Source organism: Erythranthe guttata, chromosome 7 (assembly GCF_056151865.1).
Source record: "Erythranthe guttata isolate IM_541 chromosome 7, IM_541, whole genome shotgun sequence".
NCBI lineage: Eukaryota > Viridiplantae > Streptophyta > Magnoliopsida > Lamiales > Phrymaceae > Erythranthe > Erythranthe guttata.
The window spans coordinates 3,996,444-4,022,323 of record NC_142539.1 but is presented as its reverse complement, the minus strand read 5'-3'; the positions used below and the strand labels follow the sequence as shown (position 1 = coordinate 4,022,323).

Genomic DNA, 25,880 nt, shown 5'->3' with positions numbered 1-25,880 from the left:
TTTCGGGGAAAAAATAGAATACGTACCCGCCTCATTAATTTGCGGGGCGGTATTACCCGAAAACTTCGGGGCAGATACCCACGGGTCGGATAAAAATTGCCATCCCTAATTACAGGGGATGGTTAGTGCTAAAAACTCATAAATAAATAGAACCTAAGACAAATAAACAAAATCGGCTCCAACAACCCTCCCACCCCACCCATCCCCTAACCCCCACAAATCTACATGTAGCTCTGCCCCCAGTGTTTGGTGCAAGTTTTCGTTAACACAAGGAGATTTTATGCAATACTCGCGTAAAATAGTCGGAAAAAAAGATATTCTTCGAAAAAAGTCTCACCACCGAATAAATTGAACTTCATATTAGTTCGTCTTTATCAGCTGGGATCATTGCCTTCCATCTGTCGGAGCTGTAATCGCAAGAAATTCATAGATTATAGACTTCTCTTTTGCGGGTCATTTTCGTCGATTATTGCAGAAGTCGTGTTGTAACCGAGATTGAAACTAGATAATGGGGAATTTGTGGATTTTAACAAGATCATTTGCTTGTCTAAAATAGTTGAATTTTAATGTGTTGTCGAAACATGGATTAGATCGAAGCTAGTGAGTGCATGTTTAATTGTTATTAAGGGTTTGGTTGGCTAAGCTTGTTTTAAACAGCTGATAAACTCTTATATTTGATAATTTGTTTCAAGAGCTGATAAGTTGTTACGTCTTATTTTAGGTATTAATTTTATTTAAAGAAGAAGAAGAGTTATTATTTGCCATCCAGCAACTTATTTTTTGAGTTTCTAAGATTTTTTTTTTATATCACACCCTTGAAGAGCTTATAAGTTTGAATAAGCTACCCGAACACCCTCTTAGGTCTTGTTAATTATCGAAGACAAAACTATGGAGCGCATGCAATTTTACAAAACAATTAATTCTCTTGTTGTATCTTCTTAAATATGAGAAATAATGTACCGTGAGACGCACGTTGCTCTCGCTTTATAACAATTTGCTACTTTCGGAACGAGTTTAGGGTTAATTCTTCAAATCCCCTAATCACTCCAAAAGAATCCCCTTCAAATCCTACAATTTCGTTCACGAACTAATTCTTCGAAACTGTAGTATCTGCTAATTAATACTAGAAACCAATGCAGATGTGGGAAGGAGAAGAATTCAAAATGTTAGAAAATAAATTAGGGATGCAACGACGGGATTTTCGAGGAAAAAAATGAGGTTGAAGGAATAAACCTTAATCCATCTTTGATTATGCCAACTGTAAAAAAAAAAAAAATTCTCTTTGTTATACTATTAGCAAATTATGCCCCGAAAAACTAACCATTTCGGAAGTGTCGCTATAAGAAAAAAATATCATAAGATCAATAACACGAGGAGTTTTTCAGTAAATCGATAACGTAGGTTTTCAATTTTCAATCCACTCGCACCACAAATTATAAGTTTTAGAAAATCCTTAAATTCGAAAAAAAAAAAAAAAGAAAAACAATTCCTCAAGACTCTTCCTCCAAAGGTCGGAACTCAATACCTTCGATAATGTATCCACTACTTCCGAGCAATTGCACGAGCACATCTCGCTCTTCTCTAAAAGAATTCTCTTCTTCCAAACCAACATAGAATCTCCCGATTTCAACCTCGTCCCATCTATCCGATCTCTCTTTGATCCGTCCGAAATCCACAATCCTCGCTCGCTCTTTCGAGTAACCGTATTCCCATTTACTTTCGTTAAAACCGACGAATGAAAGTGCTTTCTGAGGAGATCTACTCTCGTTCTTATAATTGTATTCAATCACAAGATATACAACGTATGTAGTCTCGGGCGAAAGAAATTGTGCACTTATACTGCAGCTGATATCGACCCCCCATTTATTTTTAAGCTTCGCCACCCTCCCGAATCTGCAATAAAATTAAAATAAATGTATATATATATATATATATATATATATATATATATATATATATATATATATATATATATATATATATATATATATATAATTATAATGAACAATAAAAATTTGCACAAAATACCTGGATTTAAGGTCATAAGTAAATTTGAGGCCATCTTTCGGTGAAATTCCGGGTCTTGAGTAGGCTCCAAACAAGAAACAATTCTTCCCATTTTTGTCCATAAAAAAACTCTGTTCATTAAATTTGCAAATGTGTTAAAAAAAAATAGAATAGTCGAGAAAAGGATATACGAAAAAAAAAGTCCTCACCAATGAACAATTTGATTTCCAAACTAGTACATCTTTGCCGGTTGGGAGCATTGCCTTCCATTGATTGTGGTCGAGCGCGCCCCCTAAATTGTGCATGGCTAATAGACTTCTCGTTTGAGGATTATTGTCGTCGATTATTGCGGAAGTCGTGTTATAACCGAGATCGAAACTAGATAATGGAGATTTTGTGGATTTTAACAAGATCATTTGCTTGTCTAGCTCTCTAAATCGTACGGCTCTCAACAGTCTCTTCCAGTTGTCATAGTTTGTAGACATCTTTATTTATTCGAGTTTTATCCTAGAAAAAAGCTTGGCGCAAAAAGAATCTTGATTAATTAACATTGATAAACAGTAGTAAACAATATGTTATTACTCATTAGTGTTCACTAGTAGAAAAATGTTTTTTTACTACGACCAGTAACCAGCAAAATGTATCAAATTCGTAGTAAAAAAGCTTTTGCTATGCATTTGCTAAGAATTTGTCCTGTATCATACACGAGCGTGACAAAAACTTTGTTACGGTAAATCGCGGTACCAAATATTTTTTTGCTCCAGTAAATCTTAGCATTTACTATGCCTTCAAGATTTTATTGCCCTATAGTAAAACGTACTTTTTGTTATGACTTTTTACTGTTGGAAAAAGAAAAATTAGTAAAAAACTTTTTTTCTACTAGTGGTTAGTAATTCACTTGGTTGATGTGCTATCTTTAAATCCTCGTCTGGTTTTTAATTTTCGGGAAATGATTTTGCAAAAATCTAAAGTATTTCGGAAAATTATTTGGCCTCGTTCGTTCGTCAATACTAAGTTGTGTTGATTAAATAGTAGAAGTCAGTATAATATTCGACTGGCAAGATTTTGAAACTAACTTAAGCCCGGTACAAAAACTGAAACTCGCAATTAAATGCTACTATGCAACGAATGTAGTAGTTGCCCTACTCTTATGATTAATTTCGACATGAAAATACTTAAAATTACGATATGATTATTGTTCAATTAGACATGTTCTTGAGAAATCAGATTTAATATCAGATTTCGACAATTGCGAAACTCGATCTCTTATAATAAACCAAACATCTCACTATTTAATGATTAGTTAGTTAATCTAATCCAAAATAATCAAACCCTAATCCCAGAAAACCTGAATCCATGAACAAATAGAAATGCAAACACCTAATTAATGAAGATATGATTTCATGAAACTGGAAACACATTAATGAAAAGTTTACCTTAATATTAATCTGTAGTTTGTCCGATCTGATTGGTTCACACATGAAATTATTTTAGGGTTTCTCTCTGAAAATTGTGTCAGATGAGATGTAAAAGAAGCATGGGCCATTTTTTTTTTCTACAATATATGTACCAACTTTTTTGAAAACTAAGACATTTTTTCGGCTTCTTTCACTTTTACAATAATGCCTCATTTAAAGTAATGCTTTTTAAAAAGCTGACACGTGTCAAGGTAATATTGGACCACTTTATATTTTTTCCAAATAAAATATTGATGCAAAAATTTAAAATATGTGAGGCCTACACGGTAAAAGAGGAGATGGGTGGGTGGGTGGGTTTTGGAGGTGAGGACCGAATGGGGGGTTTGGAGTGTATGCATTTTTTTTGTATAAATAAATTTGGGGGATGCAAATATAATCATTATTAAGAAAAAAAAAATTATACTCTTGTATATTTTATTTTGAATAAGAAACTAAAATTCTGAAATTAATATAATTTTAATTTTGAAATTATTTTGACAATATCAACATTTTTTTAATTTAAAAACTTGATATATTTTAAATTTCCGAATAAATTTGGAGAACATAACTTTGGAATATCTATAAATTTTGAAAACTTGTATAATTTGTAAAAAAAAAAAAAAAACAGATATAATATACTTTTTCTAATATTTTTTAATCATTTCATATTTTCAGAATTTTGAATATGGTTTTAAAGTTTAAAGAATATATTATTATTATTATTATTATTATTATTATTATTATTATTATTATTATTATTATTATTATTATTATTATTAAAATTATAAAAGTTTTCACAATGTTTTTGATTTTTTTAGAATAATGGTGAAATTAAGGAATTCTGAATTAGGGTCTAAAATAAAAAATAATGTTTGTAATTACTTATTAAAAAATTATTAAGTAAAAAAATACAAATACGAATATTTGATTTACTTAATTAATTTTTTATTAGTTATTCAAAACAAATTGATTAAATAAACAAATTAAAAAATGCTAAAAAAGCCCCCACATATGACCTTAACCCCCCAAACACCCCCCCCCCCCCCCCCCCCCCCCCCCCCCCCCCCCCACATTCGGCCTCTTACCCCCAAGCCCATCCATCCATCTCCTCTTTTACCGTGTGGGTCCTACACATTTTTAATTTTTGCATCAATTTTTTATTTGAAGAAAATACAAAGCGACCCACAATTACCTTGACACGTTGCAGCTTCTTAAAAAGCGTCACTTTGAATGACGCATTATTGTAGAAATAAAAAAAGCTAAAAATATGTCCTAGTTTTCAAAAAAGTTGGCCCACATGTTGTAGAAAAAAATGGCTAATTAACTGCTGTGCAATAATACATCGAGGCACGAGGTTATATTTATTTTATTATAATATAATTGGGAAAATTATAGTTTCACCCCTCAATTTTGCACTGATTTTATATTTGACCCCTCATTTTCACAAAAAAAAAAAAACAAATTTGGTCCTTCGTTTTTGAATAATTTAACGCTTTTGGCCATTTTTCTCAATCTACCATTAGTCCGCAATCAAAGCATGATGGACAGAATTTTGATTCCGTTATTACTAACGGAAAATTGACGAAAAAGACTAACAATGTTGAAATTTTGAAATATGAGGGACCGGACATATTTTTTGTGAACATGAGGGGTCAAATATGAAATTTGTGCAAACTTAAGGGCTGAAAAATGTATTTTTCCCTAATATCATTTAATATGAGTTTTGGCCCCCCAAATATTTTTATCCTCCATACTCTTGACATATCAAAAGAGTAAACTGCAAAACGTTCCCCGGTGTATTCTCGAAATAGTTGAAAATCCCCTATGATAAATAAACTAGCAAAAAATTCCCCTGTGAATTTTTTTAAATAACACATTCGACCAGTGTAATTTTAATCATTGACTGATGGTGAAAAGACAAATATACCCTTCAATAAAATAAAATGACATAAAATTGTGTTCAAATTGATTCCAAAAAAATTAAATAAAGGCCAAATTGTAATTTATGCTAAATTTTTGAAACTTGAATAGGGACTTGATTGCAATTTCTCCTAAGAACATTTCCTAGACTAACTCCATCTCAACCAATAACTTTAGCTGTTAGTGAATGTATCATTTAATATTAATATCTCCAATACTCCAACACTTCTTCCACCGCCACCACCTCAGCCCTCCTGCTTCATCACCAACTCTTCCTTTTTTAATTTTTCCTTTTCCTCGTCCCCCAACCCACCCCCCACCTCCAAACAACTTTCAGCCCCAATTTTCTCCAGCCCTCCGTCGTCTGCTACGTCCGTCCAGCCCTCCGTGTTCTTCTCCTGCCATCCGCGCAGTGGCGGAACTAGAAAATTTAATTGAGGGGGCCAAGTTTTTATGAAATGATCGCCCGGGAATGTTTTTAGAGTAATTCATAAAAAATGAAGCAAAAATAAGCAATATAATATAAATTTACATAAAAGAATAGAGAAAAAATTTAAAAAATGAAGGGTCAAAACTTATATTTACATAAGATTGGGGGGCCAAAATCTATATCTTAAAAATATAACTCAAAATTACTACAAAAACTTTTTTTTAGATCTTGGGGGGTCCACAGCCCCACCTTGCCCCTTTTATGTTCCGCCCCTTATACTCTGTCACTCATTTTTTGAAATCAAATGTCAAGCGCATGAGGAGAATTCACATTTAATGTGAATATGCAGATTTTTCTCATATTGATTATTTTCAGATTTTTTTAGTTGAAGAAGAGGAGAGGAGAGAGGGGCATCATGATGTGCCCTTGTGCGTCCTCACGATGTGCTCGAGTCTGGCGGTAGCGGTGGTAATTGGAGAGCAACACGGTGGAGCAGCCTATGGTGGAGGTCATGTTGATGTAGTGGAAGGGGGATGGAATTCAAAGTGGGATATCTAAAAATCCATAACGAGCGCATCCAACGAGTGTGCCACACGAAAATGCATCAGGGTTTTTGGTTTTGCGTTTGACTAAATTTAACGGGGGGTTTTTTGCATCTAGTAAAATTAATTCTATAATCTTTCTATTAGAATTTGGATCTCTAATGTTTATTAATTCCACAATAAAAAAATGTTGAATTTTTCTTTTATATTTTTAGGACAAAATGCAGTTTGTCCTTTAGAAATTTGAAAATTTTGCACTTCCCCGTAGAAATTTATTGTTTGCAGCTAATTTTGTGTACATACAAAAAATGTGGACCATCAAAATAGGGTATTGAATTACACAACCACCATTTGATGCTCTAACATATGCATCAAATGGATGATACATGTGCATTTGTGGTGCTAAACATATTCAACAAACTATATAATCTCAATATCGAAGATAAATTCAATGTCAAGTTCAATCTTTAATTGGCTTTTCGTTTCAAAATTTTTTATATAACATTTGTATACTATATACTATTTTAGATTATTGTTTTTCTCACTATATCATTTATTTCAAATATTGGAAAATATAATCTAACTATTTTTCCCGTTCTATAAAATTCTCGCTTGTTATTCCATTTCCTTTAGACTCATTGAAACTTGCAACTTCCAAATGAAGGATCAACCGTTACGATCATACCAATCTCTGTATTGCATGTACCTTTAGTCTTGTAGACTTGATTTAAAACGTAATCTACATGAGTGAATATATTGTTCGCATCGTAACAAGGACCACCTGATTGAATGGCTGCACAATCTATAACCCCACAAGCATAGTCTAGAAATCCTTGCATCTTTTCGTCGGGAGCATTTGCTTCGGCAACACACCAATTGCCGACTTGCTTATGACCAATTGATTTGGAGTGTGCAACACCAACAAGGAAACAAATTAAAAATAAAGAGATATTGATTTTCTCCATTAGAACTTTGTCTACAATAATGGAACTTTGTTTAAGGTTTTTATTTGCGGTGATAACAAATGGACAAGTTCATTGCCTTTAAATAGTAGCTAGTTGCTATATAAAGACACAACGGTTTTATTTAATATTTATAATCTACAATATTATTATATGAAGCTTTATTGATGATTGGATATAATTGTAAGTTGGCATACGACATATATCAAAAGATTGTGTAAATATCAAAAGCAAAATGGGTGACAAAATCAAATTTAATACCTTAACTGAAAAATGGGCTGATGATTTTATATAATCCATATATGTTACAAAATTACATCAACAAGAAAAATCTATTTCATAAGTCAAATTGCATTTTTAATTTATTTTAGGGAAAGATGTGTGTTATGTGTTGTTTCGCAAGGGATGACTTAGCGGTTGGAGTAAGTGAGTCTGTATCAATTGACTTATGTTCGGATCCCTTTATCAACAGTCGCTAGATGGAGTTTGTCACACATGATTAGTCTAATGTGATTTATGTTTCTCGTATGATTTGCAAACTATTATACAAGAATGTAGGTTTATCCAGTGCACCTATATGATTGACTGCGTGTTCCTTCATTAGCAAAAGAATAAAAGATTGTAACAAGCAAATATATGCTTATATACCAGAATGTATATTTATCCAATGTACCTATATGATTGGTTGGATGCTCGATTATATATATTTGAAAAGATAACTCATCAAAGCTTAACTCAATATTCCTGATTAGTGATTATTTTAATCGCACTATTATCCCTGAAGTATCTATAATATATTTTAATGGGTAAATACACTTTGCATATCTGTACTACGTAATAGGTCGCATTTATCCCCCTATAGTATTGAAAACATCATTCACCCCCTCAGTGTTATATAATATGTCAGTAAAAAGTGAGGTGGCACGTTGACTATATCTATTTTACTTTTTTTTTTTGACATTTTTACCCTTTCACAAAATATATATATATATATATATATATATATATGTAGTATTTCATACAAACAATAAATGAATTAAAAATATATATATATAAAATTATAGAAACTATTATGAAAATCTTAGTTGCAAATTTCTATGTTAATAATTATAAATTCATTTATATATGTTATATTTATTTCAAATAAATAATAAAAATTGCTAAATAATGAAATATGCTCTAATTTATAAAATAACAAAAGAATAAAATATATTTTTTTGATTATAGAAATTCAGAAAAATATATAATATGTATATTCTATTAAAAACTATATAAAATTTTAAAATTTCAAATTTCTATGTAATATAGAAAAATCTGTTTTTTATGAATATAAATATTTATATTAATATTAGAATTTCACATTATTAAATTATCTTTTCCCCTTTTCTTAATTTCTCCTCTTCATCATCTTCCAAAATAAAAAATAATCCCAGTTCCCCAACACAACCAGCAATCAGAGCATCTCTACTCATTTACCCCAAAACCACCCCCTAAATAGTGGGACCCATATGACACATCATCAATTTATCCAATCCCTAAAAAAATAACCCATTTTTATCCCCCTAAAATAAAAGTTGCTCTAGTGGTGAGTATTAGTATTCCCTAAAACTTATCCTCATATATTAAAATTATAATAAAATATTCATTAATTAAATATAATATTTTTTCAGTTATATTTATTGTTTGTATTAAATTTTAAATTCTAGTCGAATTTAATTTTAAGTTGTTTATTTATAATGAAATTTTTTTATTATAACATCTATATAGTATTTGCATTAATTAATTAAAAAAATGGAGATAACATACATATAATATACTTAAGGTATCAAATAATTGGTTTTAATTTAAAATAAATTAATGAGACAAACTAAAAAAATCAAGCATATATTTTTAGATTAAATGTTTTCAATAATTTACAAATTAAAATAAAAAAAACTATACATTAATGTTCATTCAAAGAATGATAAAAATCATAATTAATGTATTTATAATTTCCTGATATTTATTATAATTAATTACTATTTAAAAAAATTAAAGAAATAATTATTATTAGAAAAATGTCTATTTCTATTTAATTACAATTTATAAAACAATAAATAATTAATATTATCAATTAATTACCATTAATAAAACTCCATCATTTTTTCTCATGCCCTCAGCGCCCCATCCCGAAGAACAATCCCTAGAATGAAGAACCCATCATCAGATTTTTGTTAATTCTTTTATGTTCAGTATTTTCTCTACAATTTTCATCACTTTAACCTTGATCAAGAACCCATCATCTAATTTTTGTGTTTTCATCCCTGCGGAAGAATTCACCTTGGTGTCAGCCGTCGCCCGTCGGGAGTCTGCGGCGGCGGCGGCAGAGGTGGTGACGCGTCATTTTCCGCCGTACGCACGGCGGTGATGGTGTATTCGTTCAATAGGAGGAGATCGACAGTAGGGGTGGTGACATCATCATCGTGTAGGATTTCAAGATTTTGGTGGTGGGTGGTGGGGTGGTGGCGGTTGTGGGGGAAAATTGAAGTAATTTGTGTTAATCTTCCTTTAATACATAATTTCTCCAACCAATTTTTCGGCCAAAATGAGGAATCCATTTTCTAGTGATATTTTTTGCACTGTGAAAGAGAGACTGAGATTTTTTTTTTTGCAGAGAGAAGAGAGAGTGATGAGAGAGATATTTCAGAAGATGCAAGAAAGGGTAGAAGAGTAATTGCACAACAAAATTCAACATGGTTAAATTTAGGGCAAATTACCAAAACCCCCCTGAGGTAAGGCTGAATAACGAAAATCCCCCCCTTGTTTGCGTAATTACGAAAATCCCCCTTGACTAACGGTTGACCAATTTTTTTTAACAGAAAACGTGAAAAGTCTATTATACCCTTCTGTTAAATATGTAAAAAATAAAAGAAAAAAAACAAATTACGAAAACCCCCCTGAGGTAAGGCGTAATTACGAAAATCCCCCTCAATGGAATATTATGATTTATTTGTATTTAATATATACTTTTTACATTTCGTTTGTTTAAAATTGAAATATAATTAAACAAATATTAAAAATTATTAAAAATATTTTTACCGTAAAATAAGAAATACGAGAATATTTCAAAAATATGTAAACTCGTTTTGATTGAATAAAAAAATATAAAATATATAAAAAAAAAATACAAAACAAGTAAAAAAAATTATGTTACAAGATATGTTTAATTATTTTATATATTCTTTTTGTATATTTTTAATAATTATAAAATGAAGAAATACGTTATAGTTTTAAAATTAAAATAACTACGTTTTTTAAGTATTATAAGCCCCCCTACGGTGTTACTTTTGACGAAAAAATATAATAAAACATTGACAATTACCATAATATTAAAAAAACTATTAAAAATATTTGTAGCATAAAATAAGAAATACGAGAGTATTTCAAAAATACGTAACCTCGATTTTATTGAATAAAAAAATATATAAAAAAATTAAAAAAGAAATAAAAACTTTTAATGTTATCTTTAATTATTTTATATACATTTTATCTTTTTAATAATTATAAAATGAAGAAATACATTATAGTTTTAAAATTAAAATAACTACATTTTTTAAATACATTACAATTTACCCCCTAAGTAATTAATATGCTTACAATTACCCCTCAAGGGCAAGAATGTCATTTTCGGAGGAATATTCCATGGAATCAAAAAGATTCCGTCAGAAGTAACACCGTAGGGGGAATTTGTAAGATGACAACATACCTCAGGGGGATTTTCGTAATTACGCAAACAAGGGGGGGATTTTCGTTATTCAGCCTTACCTCAGGGGGGTTTTGGTAATTTGCCCTTAAATTTATGACCATTGACTAAAAATAGGGGGTTCTTTGATGTTTTCAATACTATAGGGGGGTAAGTGCGACATATTCCATAGTACAGGGGTTCATAGTGTATTTTACCCTATTTTAATTGAAATACAAAAAATCGAAATAACACGTTACAATGATTTATTTTTAGAAACTTTTAGTTATCACCAGTTAGCTAGATGCACAATAGCATCATTATAACTCATATTTCTTTCGTTAAAAATATTGTATACCATAAACGAAACGGTATGTAAATAATTTCATCACATTTCCATTGATTTATGGGGGAAAACATTTTCCGTCCATCATGTTTGCCCCGATTCTAATTTTGATCCCCATGTTCCGAGGTGGTAAAAATACACAGTAAATTCAATCAAACATAATTAATGAAAGGGAAAATGTAAGGACAAGGGGTTAACTTTGAAGTTTGACACAGGCGATTAAGTTTGATGGAAACGGAAGCTACCCCCTAAACCACAAGGGATCATTTGCAAAATCTTGTAACCAGAGTGGGGTTAACTGCTATTTGCCCTAAAAAAACTAAATTCGGCAATGCCTGTTGATCCAACTACTAAGAAATCAAGAAACGCCATTAAAATTGGAACTAGGAAATAGGTGCCCTAAAATGAGGGATTTCTCCTTTTGGTGCAAGAACAACTTATTTATGGTTGAACACCGGCCCTAAACACCCGTAAAATTACTATTCCAAACCGAAAATTCATGAATCCGCTATTGGCGGCTATCCGATCCGCTATTACAAATCAAATCATAACGTAGTTAATAATAATTATCTTTCAAGTTTTTATTTCACTTGTGATTATGTAGTATATTTTACTTGAGATGTGTAGAAAATCATATTATCGTTATGTGTTTTAGTAATATTATATGGAGCAAATTACGGCTACCGCTTGAGCTATGGTCAAATTATGAAAATCCCCCTCCTGTTTGGGTAATTACAGCCATCCCTCAACCATGCAATATTTTACGAAAATACCCCTCTAGAGGTAAATTTAGGGATGTTAAATCGGTAAACCGAACCAAAATTTCGTTACGCCAACATTTTTGTGCCGTTTACCGAACTAAATATACAATTTAATTTGGTGAATAACCGAATTACATAAATTTTATGTAAAAATATTTAAAAGGAGGGGTGGCTATGATTACCCAAACACGAGAAGTTTTTTTCGTAATTTGACCATGAAAAAAATGTGGAGTATCAAAATGGGGTATTGAGTTACTCAACCACCATTCGAGTAATATCGAAGATAAATTCAATGTCTAGCTGAACTTTTATTAGCATTTCGTTTCAAAATATTTAATCTAAAATTTGTATACAATATACTTATTTAGACTTTTTTTTTCCCTCACGACATCATTTATTTCAAATATTGGAGAATATTATCTAACTACATTTCCCACTCTATAGAATTCTCGCTTGTTCTTCGAATTCCTTCGGGCTCATGAAAACTTGCAGTTTCCATAAGAAGGATCGATTGTTATGATCGCGCCGATGTCCGCATTGCATGTACCTCTACTCTTGTAGAATTGATTCAGAGCGTAATCTGTATGAGCCAATAAATTGTTGGGAGCATAACAAGGACCACCTGGTAAAATGGCTGAGCAATCTATAACCCCGCACGCGTAGTCTATAAATCCTTGCAACTTGTCTGCTGGAGTATTTGCTATAGCAATACACCAATCGACGGCTTGCTTACGACCAATAGTTGGTTTGGAGTGTGCAACACCAACAAGTAAGCAAATTAAAAATAAAGAGATATTGATTTTCTCCATTGGAACTTTGTCTACAATAATGGAACTTTGTTAAGGTTTTAAATTGTGATGATAACAAAGTGATGAATTCATTGAGTTTAAATAGTAGCTAGTTGCTACATAAAAGACACAATATTATAATCTTTACAATCTAAGATATTTTATTAATATAATGGTACGTGGATATGTTACATATATCAAAAGATTGTGTAAGATCACTAGCAAAATAGGTAACAAAATCAATTTAATACGAAAAACAATATTGATCATCTTTTGAAGGGATCCCAATTTAGAGAATATTGCTATACATTGGTTAGTTTCACTAATGGAATATGTTACTAGTGTTTGATGAGTAAACTTCAAAGTAGCGGTCTGATTTTAATTTTTGAAAACGATTATGCAAAGTTTTTATTATTTTAAAAATGCATTTAGGGGTCGTTTGGTTATGGTTGTTAAGTTTTAGGGTAAAGAGCGTAAAATTCCCTTAACTTTGGACATTTTTACATTTACCCCCTGAACGTAAAAAAGTTGAACAGGCATACTTCAACTTACTAAAATTGTAGCACCTTAAGTTGGGATTTGTCAAAAGTAACAGCGTAGGGGACAATGTAAGACGGTAACATACCTTAGGGGGATTTTCGTAATTACGCAAACATGAGGGAGATTTTTGTAATTAGACCTTACCTCAAGGGGTTTCTTGTAACGTATATTATTGTTTTGGGCAAATTACCAAAACCCCCCTGAAGGTAAGCCTAAATAACGAAAATCCCCCCCATGTTCTCGTAATTACGAAAACCCCCCTTGACTAACGGTTGACCGAATTTTTTTAACCGAAAAGGTGAAATGTCTATTATATCCTTCTGTTAAATATGTGAAAAATAAAAGAAAAAAGACAAATTACCAAAACCCCCCGGAGGTAAGCCTAAATAACGAAAATCCCCCCTGACATCCCTTTTAGTTGATGATTTATTGCTTTTATAAATTTATTTATTACTTTGTAATTTGTCTTGATAATTTGATATTATAATTTTTTATTTTTTTATATATATATTTGATGATGCTAAAATATAGCTCACCTAGGGTGATGTAGAAAATGAGATGGGAGAGCAAAGCAGATCAGTAGCTTGACAACTTGATGATCCTGAGGTACCTGCGATATGAACACACGTGAACTACGCCGGGGGTTGATCCGGCGGAAACCCCTCCGACGCTCAAGTCAGACGTGCTGATCATAGAAATAGTCCAGAGAATATACATTTTGTAGTATTACTCAATAATAGGACATACCTTAAAGAATGAGTTCAAACCATTATTTATAGTTTAGTTGAGATTGTCGGGCCCAAACCTTACTTGAAGGTGATTGGGCCTCGGTGATATTGGTCTTCGATATTGGGCTCGTGGCCCAGTAGGTAAGTAATTTGTAGGCCCATTGGGTTGGCCCAATTATGCATATCATTAAGCCCCCCACTCTCGATTCGATGTGGGGGCCATGTTGAAATGGGTGTCAGATCGTGTCGAGAGTAAAATTTGTAGAAGTAGATCGTTGGCGTATGGCCTAATGGTGTGCGAAAACGCATCGGAGCGTGTGTCGGAGGGGCCTGAAGGCGCTTTAGCGCGTAGCGCAACCAAGTTGTCGCGATGTAAGTTACTTGAGTCGTCGGTGTTGTCCCGCGACGATGTAATAGCTCGGATCAAGTTATCTCCTCGTGGGAGTTGTCGCGTCGCGGGGTAATAGAGTTGATCGAGTTATCTCCTCGTGGGAGTTGTCTCGCGATAATGTAGTAGCACAGAGCGAGTATTCTCCTCGTGGGAGTTGTTATTTATCGACATTGTCAATGTTGTGACGCGTTGCTTGTATGTGTTTACATATAGCTTTGTGCGTGATGTACTTGAGGAGGGGATCAGGCTCTCAAGATTTTTATATGGGGATCGTGCCCTTTGTTAGACCTCGTGGGTCGTAAATATGTTTGGACCGTGGCCACGTTTTAATGAAGGACCCATCGAAAACAAGTAGATAATTTTGAGTAATCAAGCTGGCCAGGCTATATAGATTCCCATAATATTTCTAAGTGTTTCTAGGGTTGTAATCGTGCTAACTTGAGCTTGTGATTATGTAGTGAGTTTCGAGCGAGTTGTCTCCTCGTGGGAGTTGACTCGCTGCTGGTTGTAGGACCGATCGAGTTTGCTCCTCATGAGAGTTGTCTCACTGCGGGATGTAGGACAGAACGAGTTTGCTCCTCGTGGGAGTTGTCTCGCTGCTGGTTGTAGGTCCGAGCGAGTTGTCTCCTCGTGGGAGTTGTCTCACTGCGGGATGTAGGACAGAGCGAGTTTGCTCCTCGTGGGAGTTGTCTCGCTGCGGGTTGTAGGACCGAGCGAGTTTGCTCCTCGTGGGAGTTGTCTCGCTGCTGGTTGTAGGTCCGAGCGAGTTGTCTCCTCGTGGGAGTTGTCTCACTGCGGGATGTAGGACAGAGCGAGTTGTCTCCTCGTGGGAGTTGTCTCGCAACAGGTTTGTAGGACCGAGCGAGTTGGCTCCTCGTGGGAGTTGTCTCGCCTGCGAGTTGTGGTACCGAGCGAGTTGGCTCCTCGTGGGAGGTGTCTCGCTGCGGATTGAGGTCGCTCTGAGCGAGTTGTACTATCGAGCGAGTTGGCCCCTCGTGGGAGCTGTCTCGCTGCGCTTTGTAGTGCCGAGGGAGTTGGCTCCTTGTGGGAGTTGCCTCGCAACGGGTTGTAAGACTGAGCGAGTTAGCTCCTCGTAGGAGTCTCGCAAGCCCCCCACTCTCGATTCGATGTGGGAGACAAGTCGTAAATTGTACCGAATCGTGTCGAGAGTAGGTCGGTGTTGTAGTGTTTCACTAATCGTGTTTTTTTTTTTTTTTTTTTTTTTGCAGCGCAGGACGCGCCTTTAATGGGGCGCGGGCATGCTGAGTGCGCGGGGAGCAGGGCGCGGGCGTGCTGGGCACTTGGGGAGCGGGGCACAAGGCGCCGCGACAAAGGGAGCGGGGCGCGCGCGCGGTAAGGGGAGCGTGGTGCTAGCGTGCGCAGGTTGGTGTGTGGGGAGCGCGCAGGCTTTTCGGGGGTGTAGGGCGCGCGCAAGCGTGTTGGGGAGCGGGGCGCGCGCTCGCTGGATGCTCGGGAGCAGGGAGCACGCGCGAGGATATGGCCCGGCTAGCGCGCGAAGAGGTTGCGCGTGCGGGTGGTTGGGGGCGCGCGCTGGCGGGCTACTTGGGAGCAGGGAGCGCGCGCGCGGCACTATTGGGGCGCGGGGCGCGCTTGCGGGCTGTTGGGAAACGGGGAACGCGCGCGCGATAGGTCTATTGGGGCGCGAAGAGGGCACCCGCGGTCGGGTGATTGGGGAGCAGAGAGGACGCGCGCGAGCGGCTGGGAAGCGGGGAGCACGCGCGCAAGCGGCTGGGGCGCGGGGCGCGCGCGCGCGGGCTGGCGGGGAACGGGGAGCGCGCGCGCGGGGCTTCTAGGGCGCGGGGCGCGCGCGGTCGGCGATTGGGGGCGAGGGATGCGCGCTCGCTGGTTGCTGGGGAGCGGGGAGCGTGCTCGCGGGGTGTTGGGGAGCGGGGCGCACGCTGCAACCCAAATTTTTTTTTTTTTTTTTTTTTTTTTTTTTTTTCTTTCTTTCTTCTTCTGTTTTTTCATCTTCTTTTTTTTTTTCTTTCTTCTTTTTTCTTCTTCTCTTTTTTCATCTTCTTCTTTTTTTCTTCTTCTTTTTTCTTCTTATCTTTTTTCATCTTCTTTTTTCTTTGAGTTTCGCGTGCGCGATTTTACCCCTTTTTTTTATTTACGTGGTTTATGTTCACCCCCTTGGGGATGTTCTATTTTTTGAGTAGGGAGATTATCCTCGTTCCTTGAGATGGGATGTGCACCCCCTTGGGGATGTTCTATTTTTTGAGTAGGGAGATATCCTCGTTCCTTGAGATGATATGTGCACCCCCTTGGGGATGTTCTATTTTTTGAGTAGGGAGATTACCCTCGTTCCTTGAGATGGGATGTGCACCCCCTTGGGGATGTTCTATTTTTTGAGTAGGGAGATATCCTCGTTCCTTGAGATGAGATGTGCACCCCCTTGGGGATGTTCTATTTTTTTAGTAGGGAGATTACCCTCGTTCCTTGAGATGGGATGTAGGGAGATTATCTTCGTTTATTGAGATGGGATGTGAACCCACTTAGGGTTGGAAGGTAAGGGTGATGCCCAACCTTAGGATGGGGATAACTGCCCACTGTAGGATGAGACGCTCGAGACCTATGGTCTGAGGTGGATGCGCACGGTTGTGCCATTGGTTCGCGCGTGCGCGTCAGACCCTTTTTTCTGTTTTTGAAGTAGGGACGTGAAACACTTGATGGGATGTGAAACCCCTTGGGGTTGAAAGGTAAGTGGATGTACCACCCTTGAGATGAGATGCCCAACTTTACGATAGGATAGTCCCCCATTTAGGATGAGGCGATCACGAACCACTGGGGTGAGATGCCCAACCTTGGCGATATATGGTGCCACTGATTCAGTGGCAGCACGAGTTGAATCTTCCGTGATCATACGCTGAAGGTCTTCTTCGGTTATCTGAACCGTTCGAAAAGTAAGTAGAAATTGATCATGTTGAGGACCCAGTGGGGCCTCACGAGGAGGAGCGTTGGCTCCTACTATGACGAATGAAATGTTTTGGGGGCGATGTGAACCCCCGGGAGTCGATAACCCTTGGCGAACGAAATATTTTGGGGGCAGATGTAAGCCCCCAGGGAGTCGATAACCCTTGGCGAACGAAATATTTTGGGGGCGATGTAAGCCCCCAGGGAGTCGATAACCCTTGGCGAGCGAAATATTTTGGGGGCTCTATAAACCCCCAGGGAGTCGATAACCCTTGGGGAACGAAATATTTTGGGGGCAGATGCAAGCCTCCAGGGAGTCGATAACCCTTGGCGAACGAAATATTTTGGGGGCGATGTAAGCCCCCAGGGAGTCGATAACCCTTGGCGAGCGAAATATTTTGGGGGCGATGTAAGCCCCCAGGGAGTCGATGGCGGTGGTGCCATAGGTGGCTCCACATGTGGAGCATGTGCTAGTATCGCGTTGCGAGCATTTGCTCCCATCGTGGCGATATATTGGGTCACGGCCTCTGTGGCGGCGCGAGTTGAAGCTTTTGCTATCATGCGTTGAAGCGCATCCTCGGTTATTTGAACCATTCGAGGAGCAGGGAGTGGTGGATCGGCAAGTGGTGGGTCCCAAGGGGGGATTACCTGAACCTCGCGAGGCGGATCCATGGGATGTGGAGGAGGTGGCAAGCCAGAGCCTCCACGAGGTGGGAGGTCGTTAGCTGTGTCATTTTCTCTCCGAGCAGACGCCTCAGGAGGATCTTGTTGGCTACGTGATCTGGTTTGCATCGTTCCCACAGACGGCGCCAAAATGATGATGCTAAAATATAGCTCACCTAGGGTGATGTAGAAAATGAGATGGGAGAGCAAAGCAGATCAGTAGCTTGACAACTTGATGATCCTGAGGTACCTGCGATATGAACACACGTGAACTACGCCGGGGGTTGATCCGGCGGAAACCCCTCCGACGCTCAAGTCAGACGTGCTGATCATAGAAATAGTCCAGAGAATATACATTTTGTAGTATTACTCAATAATAGGACATACCTTAAAGAATGAGTTCAAACCATTATTTATAGTTTAGTTGAGATTGTCGGGCCCAAACCTTACTTGAAGGTGATTGGGCCTCGGTGATATTGGTCTTCGATATTGGGCTCGTGGCCCAGTAGGTAAGTAATTTGTAGGCCCATTGGGTTGGCCCAATTATGCATATCATTAATATTTTAATTGATTTTATTTATCCAGAGGAGTATTCATATGGATTTATGCTTTTAGCTTGAATGATGCAGGGTTGTATTTCTCGAATTGTAAAATATTTAATTTTATATATAAAAAATAATTAAATTTTGAAATCTCATTCATTGATTTTTTTTAATCCAATAAAAATACATTGTACATTCATAATGATTGATTATATTTGGGTTTAATTTAAGAAAAATAAGTATTTTGTAGAAACTTATATATTTTTTTATTTATATATTTTAATTGATTTTATTTATCTAGAGGAGTATTCATACGGATTTATGCTTTTAGCTTGAATGATGCATGGTTGTATTTCTCGAATTGTAAAATATTTAATTTTATATATAAAAAATAATTAAATTTTGAAATCTCATTCATTGATTTTTTTTAATCCAATAAAAATATATTGTACATTCATAATGATTGATTATATTTGGGTTTAATTTAAGAAAAATAAGTATTTTGTACATTCATAATGACCCCTCATTAAATAAAATGCTTACAATTACCCCCCTAAGGATAATTTCGTGTACAAGGGCAAAATTGGTATTATCGGAGGAATATTCGGGAGAATCAAAAAGATTCTATGGAGTCTAACACCGTTAGAGCGATTTGTAAGACGTCTGCATACCTCAGGGGGGTTTTCGTAATTACGAGAACATGGGGGGATTTTCGTTATTTAGGCTTACCTCAGGGGGGTTTTGGTAATTTGCCCTATTGTTTTTTAACGGGGGCCAAAAAATGTTTAGGAAAAAAAAAAGAAAAAGAAAAAAGACAACGCCGCCAGAGTCAGCGTTGACCGCCGGTCAGCGGCGGCGACAAAAATAAAAAAACATAAAGAAGAAAAAAAAAATCAACGCCGGAGATCGGCGGTCAACAGCGGCTGACCAGTGGCGACGATCAAAATTGGAATTAAATTGGGTTAGAGGTCAAAAAATTGAATAATTGGTGAAATTAGGGGTCAAATTGAGGTTAAATTGATGAAATTGGAGCATATTAAAATGTGAATGGGTATTCTAGTCTTTTACACAACTCTGGATTTCTTTGTAAATAAATTTTTAGTCTGGACCTATTTATGAAGAAGTAATTCATAATGAACTTATTTGTAGTAGCCCCTTTTAAATTCTATTTTAAAATCTAATTTTCAAATTGAAAGACCATTTCTTGCCCTTTTAAATTAAAAATTTGGAATGAATATTCCTAAAGTAAAGGAATCAAACAAACATAAACTGTGTACTGGATCAGACAGTTTACAATGCTCATCATAAGTTGAAGGTAAAAGAGGAAGTAACTATAGATCCCAAATGTAACTACTTATGAGAAAATTGGTTGAAACTATAAGTTGTTTGAATGGCACAAATCAATTTACAAAACTTGATGACAATTCGAACTTATTACGAACTCATCCAATTTTCGTTAGGTACTTGCGTTTTATCATCCCAATACCTTCGTCAACAAAAATTGCTTGGAAATAAGTGGAGTCTCCGAATACCTATCCGTAGGTCGGAACTCAACGCCTTCAACAATGAGGCCCATTTTCCGCCTGCGGATATCCAGCAGACGCACCTCCACCTCTCCATCGCCGCCGCCATCCCCTTTGCTAATATAGAAGTTTCCGATTTCGACCTCCATCCATCCGCCAACTCTCTCCACCGCAACTCCTCTCTTAGTAGTAGTAGTACCTTTTGGCCCGGGGTGAAAATGGACGACTTGAGCCCGCTTCGCAGCTTCTTCGTCAGACTCGTCGTTCACGAATCGGATCATCGCCTTGGCCGATTCAATGCCCTCGGATCTCTCTCCTATCTTGAAGACTAGATATGCTGCATAAACATTCCTCGGCTGCAGAATTTTCGTTCTAATCTTTGCTCGGATATCGAGCCTCCATACTGAATCGAGCTCAGCCACCTCCGCAAATCTTTAAGATTTACGAGAAAATGTTTCGTCAAAACAATTTTCAAAATTAGTAAACGTTTTTCGCTTTCCTGAAAATGATAGTGAGGCGTTCGAAAACGAACCTGGAATCGGCATCAAATCTCCATTTCCAATTCTGTGAGCTGTTTCCGTGTGAAATATTGAGATCCCTTGCTCCCATCATGTAACATTTTTTTCCGGTCTTTACGTCGAAGGAAAAATTCTGTTCCTAGAGTTTCGAAAGGCGATTAATTGTTAATGTATTAGCAATAAGAAAACCAAGAAGATATATTTTGAAGATAAAATTGACATAAGTTTACAAGTATTATTTGATTAAAATTGACTGTAAAAAGCACTTGACCCCCTGTGGTTACAAGCTTTTGCAGATGATCTCTTTGTGCTCGTAATATCAACACATAAACCCCTTGTGGTTTAGGAGGGGTAGCTTCCGCTAGTTTGTTCGTCAAACTTAACGTTTGTGTCAAACTTTACAGAATTTTTGTTTTTTTGCATATGACCCCCTTGTGCTTACATTTTCCATTTCATTTTTGCAGATGACCCCCTTGAAGTTTGAAACAGGCAGTTAAATCTAACAGAAAAAGTAACGGAAGTTACCCCATCTAAACTACAAAGGGGGGGTTATGTGCTGATATTACGAGCACAAGAGTGCCATCTACAAAAGATTGCAGAACAAATCCAGTGGTAGAGACAGAATTTTATGGCCGAGGAGGCCAAATATACACTAACGTTTTCCTACGCGGTCGATTATGCTATCATACATGAAAAATAATAGGGTAAATAGCACTTAAACCCCATGTGGCTACAAGCTTTTGCAGATGATCCCTTTATGCCCGTAATATCAGCACATAACCCCCTTTGATTTACGGGGTAGCTTCCGTTAGTTTTTCCGTCAAACTTAACAGCGTGTGTCAAATTTCAAGGGGGTCATCTACAAAAATGAAAGGGAAAATGAAAGCACAAAACGGCCATCTGCAAAAAAATTACTTCAACACTTGACACAGATGGTTAAGCTTGACGGAAAATTACAAGCACAGGGAGAGTTCATATGCAAAAACTTATAACCACAGGGGCTTAAGTGCTATTTACGTCCACAATAATAAATATGTAAATAAACGCTTACTGCTGGTCTGAAATTGGTTTCTTGATCATCATTATCCATTAGCCTAAAGCTGTCCCGCCTGAAACCGTTCATCGCCGCCGCCTCATCGAAGCTTAATTGGTGGTGGCGGCGGCCATTTATATTATGAACAGGAAAGTACAGATCATGAAAAAGAGAAGAATTAAAACTAGATGATCGGGAGCTAATGGTGCTGGCATCCCTTGACTCCACCATAGCAAGCTGCCGGAGCTTCTCCCGGAGAAGCACCGCCGCCACCAGCCTCTCCCAGTTGTCATAGTTCTTACTCATCTCCCTACCGAATCAAGAAAACCCACAAAAAAAAACAAAAAGAATTAATTAATTATATCTGCAGGAATATATGTACTTTCATGTGTAGTTGTGGTTCTTGAAATATTAATTGATTAAAAAATGAGGTTGGTGGCTGAGGTATTTTCTGAGAAGTGATGAGATGAGAAAATTTTAATTTGTCGTTGACTGTCAAAGCCGGCATATATGGAGTCAACGTGTAAAACAAAGATGCTACACGTGTTATATACATTAGGTGGATTTGAACTATAATTGGATTAAATAACTATCGGGAGAAATAAAGTTTTGGTCCCTTAAATTTGTACTGATATTACATTTGGTCCCTCATGTTCACAAAAAAATATATTTGGCCCCTCTTGTTTCAATAATTCAACATTCTTTAGTCATTTTCGTCAATTTTTTGTTAGTACTGACGGAATCAAGCATTTTCCCATCACTGATTTAACTGATGGAGTAACGGTAAATTGACAAAAAAGACCAAAAGTGTTACATTATTGAAACATGAAGGATCAAATGTGTTTTTTAAAAACATAAAGGACCAAATGTGAAATCAATGCAAACTTGAGGGATGAAAACTATATTTTTTCCAATAACTATCTAGTAAGCACACATACACATGTCTTGTTGATAATTAAAAAAGAAAAACCACAAAAGGAAATTGGAGTTAGTGCAGTTTCTAATTTAGTACTCCCTCTGTCCCATATTATATGTCTTTTTAGAGTGTTTTTTTTGTCCCAAATTATTTGTCATTTTAGATTTTCAATGCATCATTAATTGCACTATTTTCAATTTTACCCTTTATCACTCCTAATTAGTTAGTTATAAAATAATTAATGTCAAGGATATATTAGTATTTTCCTATGCTTTTCACTATAATCTATACACATTTATTGATTTTCTTAATATGTGTGCAACAACCCAAAACGTCATTTAAATTGGGACGGAGGGAGTATTTGATTGGTATGCATTTCACTTTTTTAGACGGGGCAGTTTGCAAAACACCGTTAACCACTATATCATTTCAAATCAGAACTGTCAATTTTTTTCAATTTGCTAAAAGTCATCTATAATTTTCAGATGAAATTACCGATATCCTTCTCCCCCAACCCATCCACTCCTCTCTTCTCCTTTGCTCTTCTATTTCAGATTCAAAAATATTTTCGATGCACCACCGTCGTCTTCCCCCATCCCGCAACCGCCGTCTTCACCGTGCCACTGTCGCCATCATCATCAAATAAGAATCGACTATCACACACACAGTGACACGCATGCGTACACATTCACACACATGTACACATCACAAATTCACCCACAACAGTCGTTGGAAAAAAGGAAATATGCGTTGTAAGTGCACCTTTGGAAGATATGAATGGTAGTTGTTGGTTCACTTTGATCAGATGTATGATTTGAGGGAGAGGTGGTTGTGAGTAGGCTACGTAACTAAGTTCTTCTTGTAGTTTTCACGTTATATTTTTCATGTGTGTATACTTCTGTGTGAAGTATATCTATTCATCACTGATAGTATTCGGTCTAATTAGCTCTTTAAAAAAGCTATTTGAGATTGTCCTAAACTCTCTAAGTAAACTCTCTATGTTATTGAGTGCGTATATTCATGTATTTTTAAGTTCTAGACTTCCAGAACCTGTTGCTGGTCAATCATATTGATACCCAATCACCATTTGATGCCCAAAATTTAATATCAATACTATAAACATATATGCATCAAATGAATCATATTGATAGATTTGCATTTGAGCTGCTAAATACATTCAATAAACTATATAATATCAATATTAACATACCGATATCTTCGAAGATAAATTCAATGTCTAATCGAATCTTAATTGGCTTTTCGTTTCATATTCATTATAAAATATGTATACAATATACTTATTTAGCATTTTTCTCATGTTATCATTTATTCTAAATATCGGAAAACATTATCTAGCTACTTTTTTGATTCTATCAAATTGTCGCTTATTCTTGGATCTTCCTTTGGGCTCATTGAAACTTGCAATTTCCATACGAAGGATCAAATGTTATGAGAAAACCGACCTCTGTATTGCATACATATTTACTCCTGTAGAATTGATTTAAAGCGTAATCTGCATGAGCCAGTAATTGTGCATTATTTCCAGGATCCAGTCCAGGGTTGGGATTATAACAAGGACCACCTGGTTGAATGGCCGCGCAATCTATAATTCCACAAGCATAGTCTATAAATGCTTGCAACTTGTCATCAGAAATTTTTGGTTGGGCAATGCACCAATGGTCGGCTTGCTTATCACCAATCGGTTCGGAGTGCGCAACACCAACAATGAAACAAATTAAAAATAAAGAGATATTGATTTTCTCCATTGAAACTTTGTCTACAATATAACTTTGTTGAGGTTTTTATTTAGGTTGATAAATAAATTGAGTTTAAATAGTTGCTAGTTGCTATATAAAGACACATTGTTTTGAAATTGTTTCACCTAATCTAAAGTGGTTTCATATAATATTTGTAATCTGCAATATTATTATATGAAACTTTTATTAATGGATTGGGTATAATTGTGTGTATACATATATATCAGAAGATTGTGTGACATCCCTAGAAAAATGGGTAGCAAAATCAAATTTAATACCTTAACTGAAAATAGGTTGATGATTTTATATAATTCCATGTAACAAAATTACATCAGTAAGAAAAATCTCTTCTATAAGGTAGTTGCGTATGTAATTTTTTTTTATTTTTTTTTTTAATGTAAGACGTGTGTTGGGATAGAAATTGATATGCAAAATTGTGAAAACTTAAGTGTCGATTATATAACTATTTTGGAAAGATAATTCATCAAGATTCAAGAGTCTTATTTGTAATGAATTAATAGCACTATTATTCTTGAAGTATTTTATATTTATTTTAACTGATATACATAACATGTTAATATGATTTTGTGTTTAGAAATAGTGTTTCCTTAAAAATAGGGCTCATTTGAGATGCTCCCCTGAGGAGCTAGCTACTAAACTAGTGAAAATGTAAGCCAAAATAACTATTTAAGCAAAAGTATTATACTGTCATTATATGCATTTTTTTTTTCTTAACTGTATTCAATATTTTCGCCATTTGCATTTAGCATTTTTAGTCTTGCATTTAGCATTTCTGCTATTTTTTCGTATAAAAACATGTTTGTTCGTTTTGTTATTTTTATATTTTATATTTATTTATTTATTTTTTTAAAACTTATTATTATTTTTTAGATTTTTTCCCATATGTTTACTGTATTGGAAACAACTGCAAATGATTATAGTTATCAGTAGTTATGTTCTTTCTTTTTGTCCCAAAGCGGGAAAATTACAGTTTATGTCCCTAAACTTTACCACTAAAATGATTTATGTCTTCAAACATTTCAATCCACGAAATATGTCCTCAAACTTGCCACTTTTGATCATTTTATGTTCTGCCGTTAACGTCGGCAGCTAACTTCGACGGAAATAGCACGGGTGGCTCACGTGACGTCTATGTGGCCGTTAAATGTCGAGCTGTACAACACCCAGTGCCTACTTGGTCGACGAAACGTGATGTGGAGCGACACGTCATTCTCCTCCCCTATTTCTATTCTAAAATCCCTAATTCTCCATATCCCCAATGAACCCGTAAATCCAATCCCTAAAACCCCATTTTGAATCCTTCAATTCAGGTGAAATTCATAAATAGCATAATCGTCTCTGAATCCATGCCCACTTTTCGTGGTGTTTTACTAGCAAAAT

The 25,880-nt window shown here is 36.0% G+C and overlaps 4 protein-coding genes across 5 annotated transcripts; all 4 read right to left on the bottom strand.

Annotated features, from left to right (window-relative positions):
• Positions 1 to 1,361: 1,361 nt before the first annotated feature.
• Positions 1,362 to 3,553, bottom strand: LOC105964620 (putative F-box protein PP2-B12). 2 transcript variants are annotated; one of them, XM_088820782.1, is made up of 4 exons: positions 3,444 to 3,553; positions 2,217 to 2,525; positions 2,029 to 2,138; positions 1,362 to 1,893 (listed from the first exon to the last, which is right to left on the bottom strand). In XM_088820782.1, the coding sequence occupies exons 2-4, from the start codon at positions 2,490 to 2,492 to the stop codon at positions 1,491 to 1,493; spliced, it is 789 nt and encodes a 262-aa protein (XP_088676908.1). In that variant the 5' UTR covers positions 2,493 to 2,525; positions 3,444 to 3,553; the 3' UTR covers positions 1,362 to 1,490. The 2 variants fall into 2 exon arrangements, with proteins under 2 accessions (XP_088676908.1, XP_088676909.1); XM_088820783.1 differs by having other exon boundaries at positions 2,217 to 2,514.
• Positions 3,554 to 12,452: 8,899 nt separating this feature from the next.
• Positions 12,453 to 12,967, bottom strand: LOC105964549 (major pollen allergen Ole e 10). Its single transcript, XM_012989058.2, has one exon. The coding sequence runs from the start codon at positions 12,953 to 12,955 to the stop codon at positions 12,623 to 12,625; it is 333 nt and encodes a 110-aa protein (XP_012844512.2). The 5' UTR covers positions 12,956 to 12,967; the 3' UTR covers positions 12,453 to 12,622.
• A 7,017-nt stretch (positions 12,968 to 19,984) lies between these two features.
• Positions 19,985 to 22,222, bottom strand: LOC105964621 (F-box protein PP2-B11). Its single transcript, XM_012989127.2, has 3 exons — positions 21,825 to 22,222; positions 20,788 to 20,912; positions 19,985 to 20,687 (listed from the first exon to the last, which is right to left on the bottom strand). Exons 1-3 carry the CDS (start codon positions 22,110 to 22,112, stop codon positions 20,207 to 20,209), a joined length of 894 nt encoding a protein of 297 aa, XP_012844581.2. The 5' UTR covers positions 22,113 to 22,222; the 3' UTR covers positions 19,985 to 20,206.
• Positions 22,223 to 24,131: 1,909 nt separating this feature from the next.
• Positions 24,132 to 24,488, bottom strand: LOC105964546 (glucan endo-1,3-beta-D-glucosidase-like). Its single transcript, XM_012989054.2, has one exon. It carries the CDS (start codon positions 24,486 to 24,488, stop codon positions 24,132 to 24,134), a length of 357 nt encoding a protein of 118 aa, XP_012844508.2.
• Between the last annotated feature and the right edge of the window lie 1,392 nt (positions 24,489 to 25,880).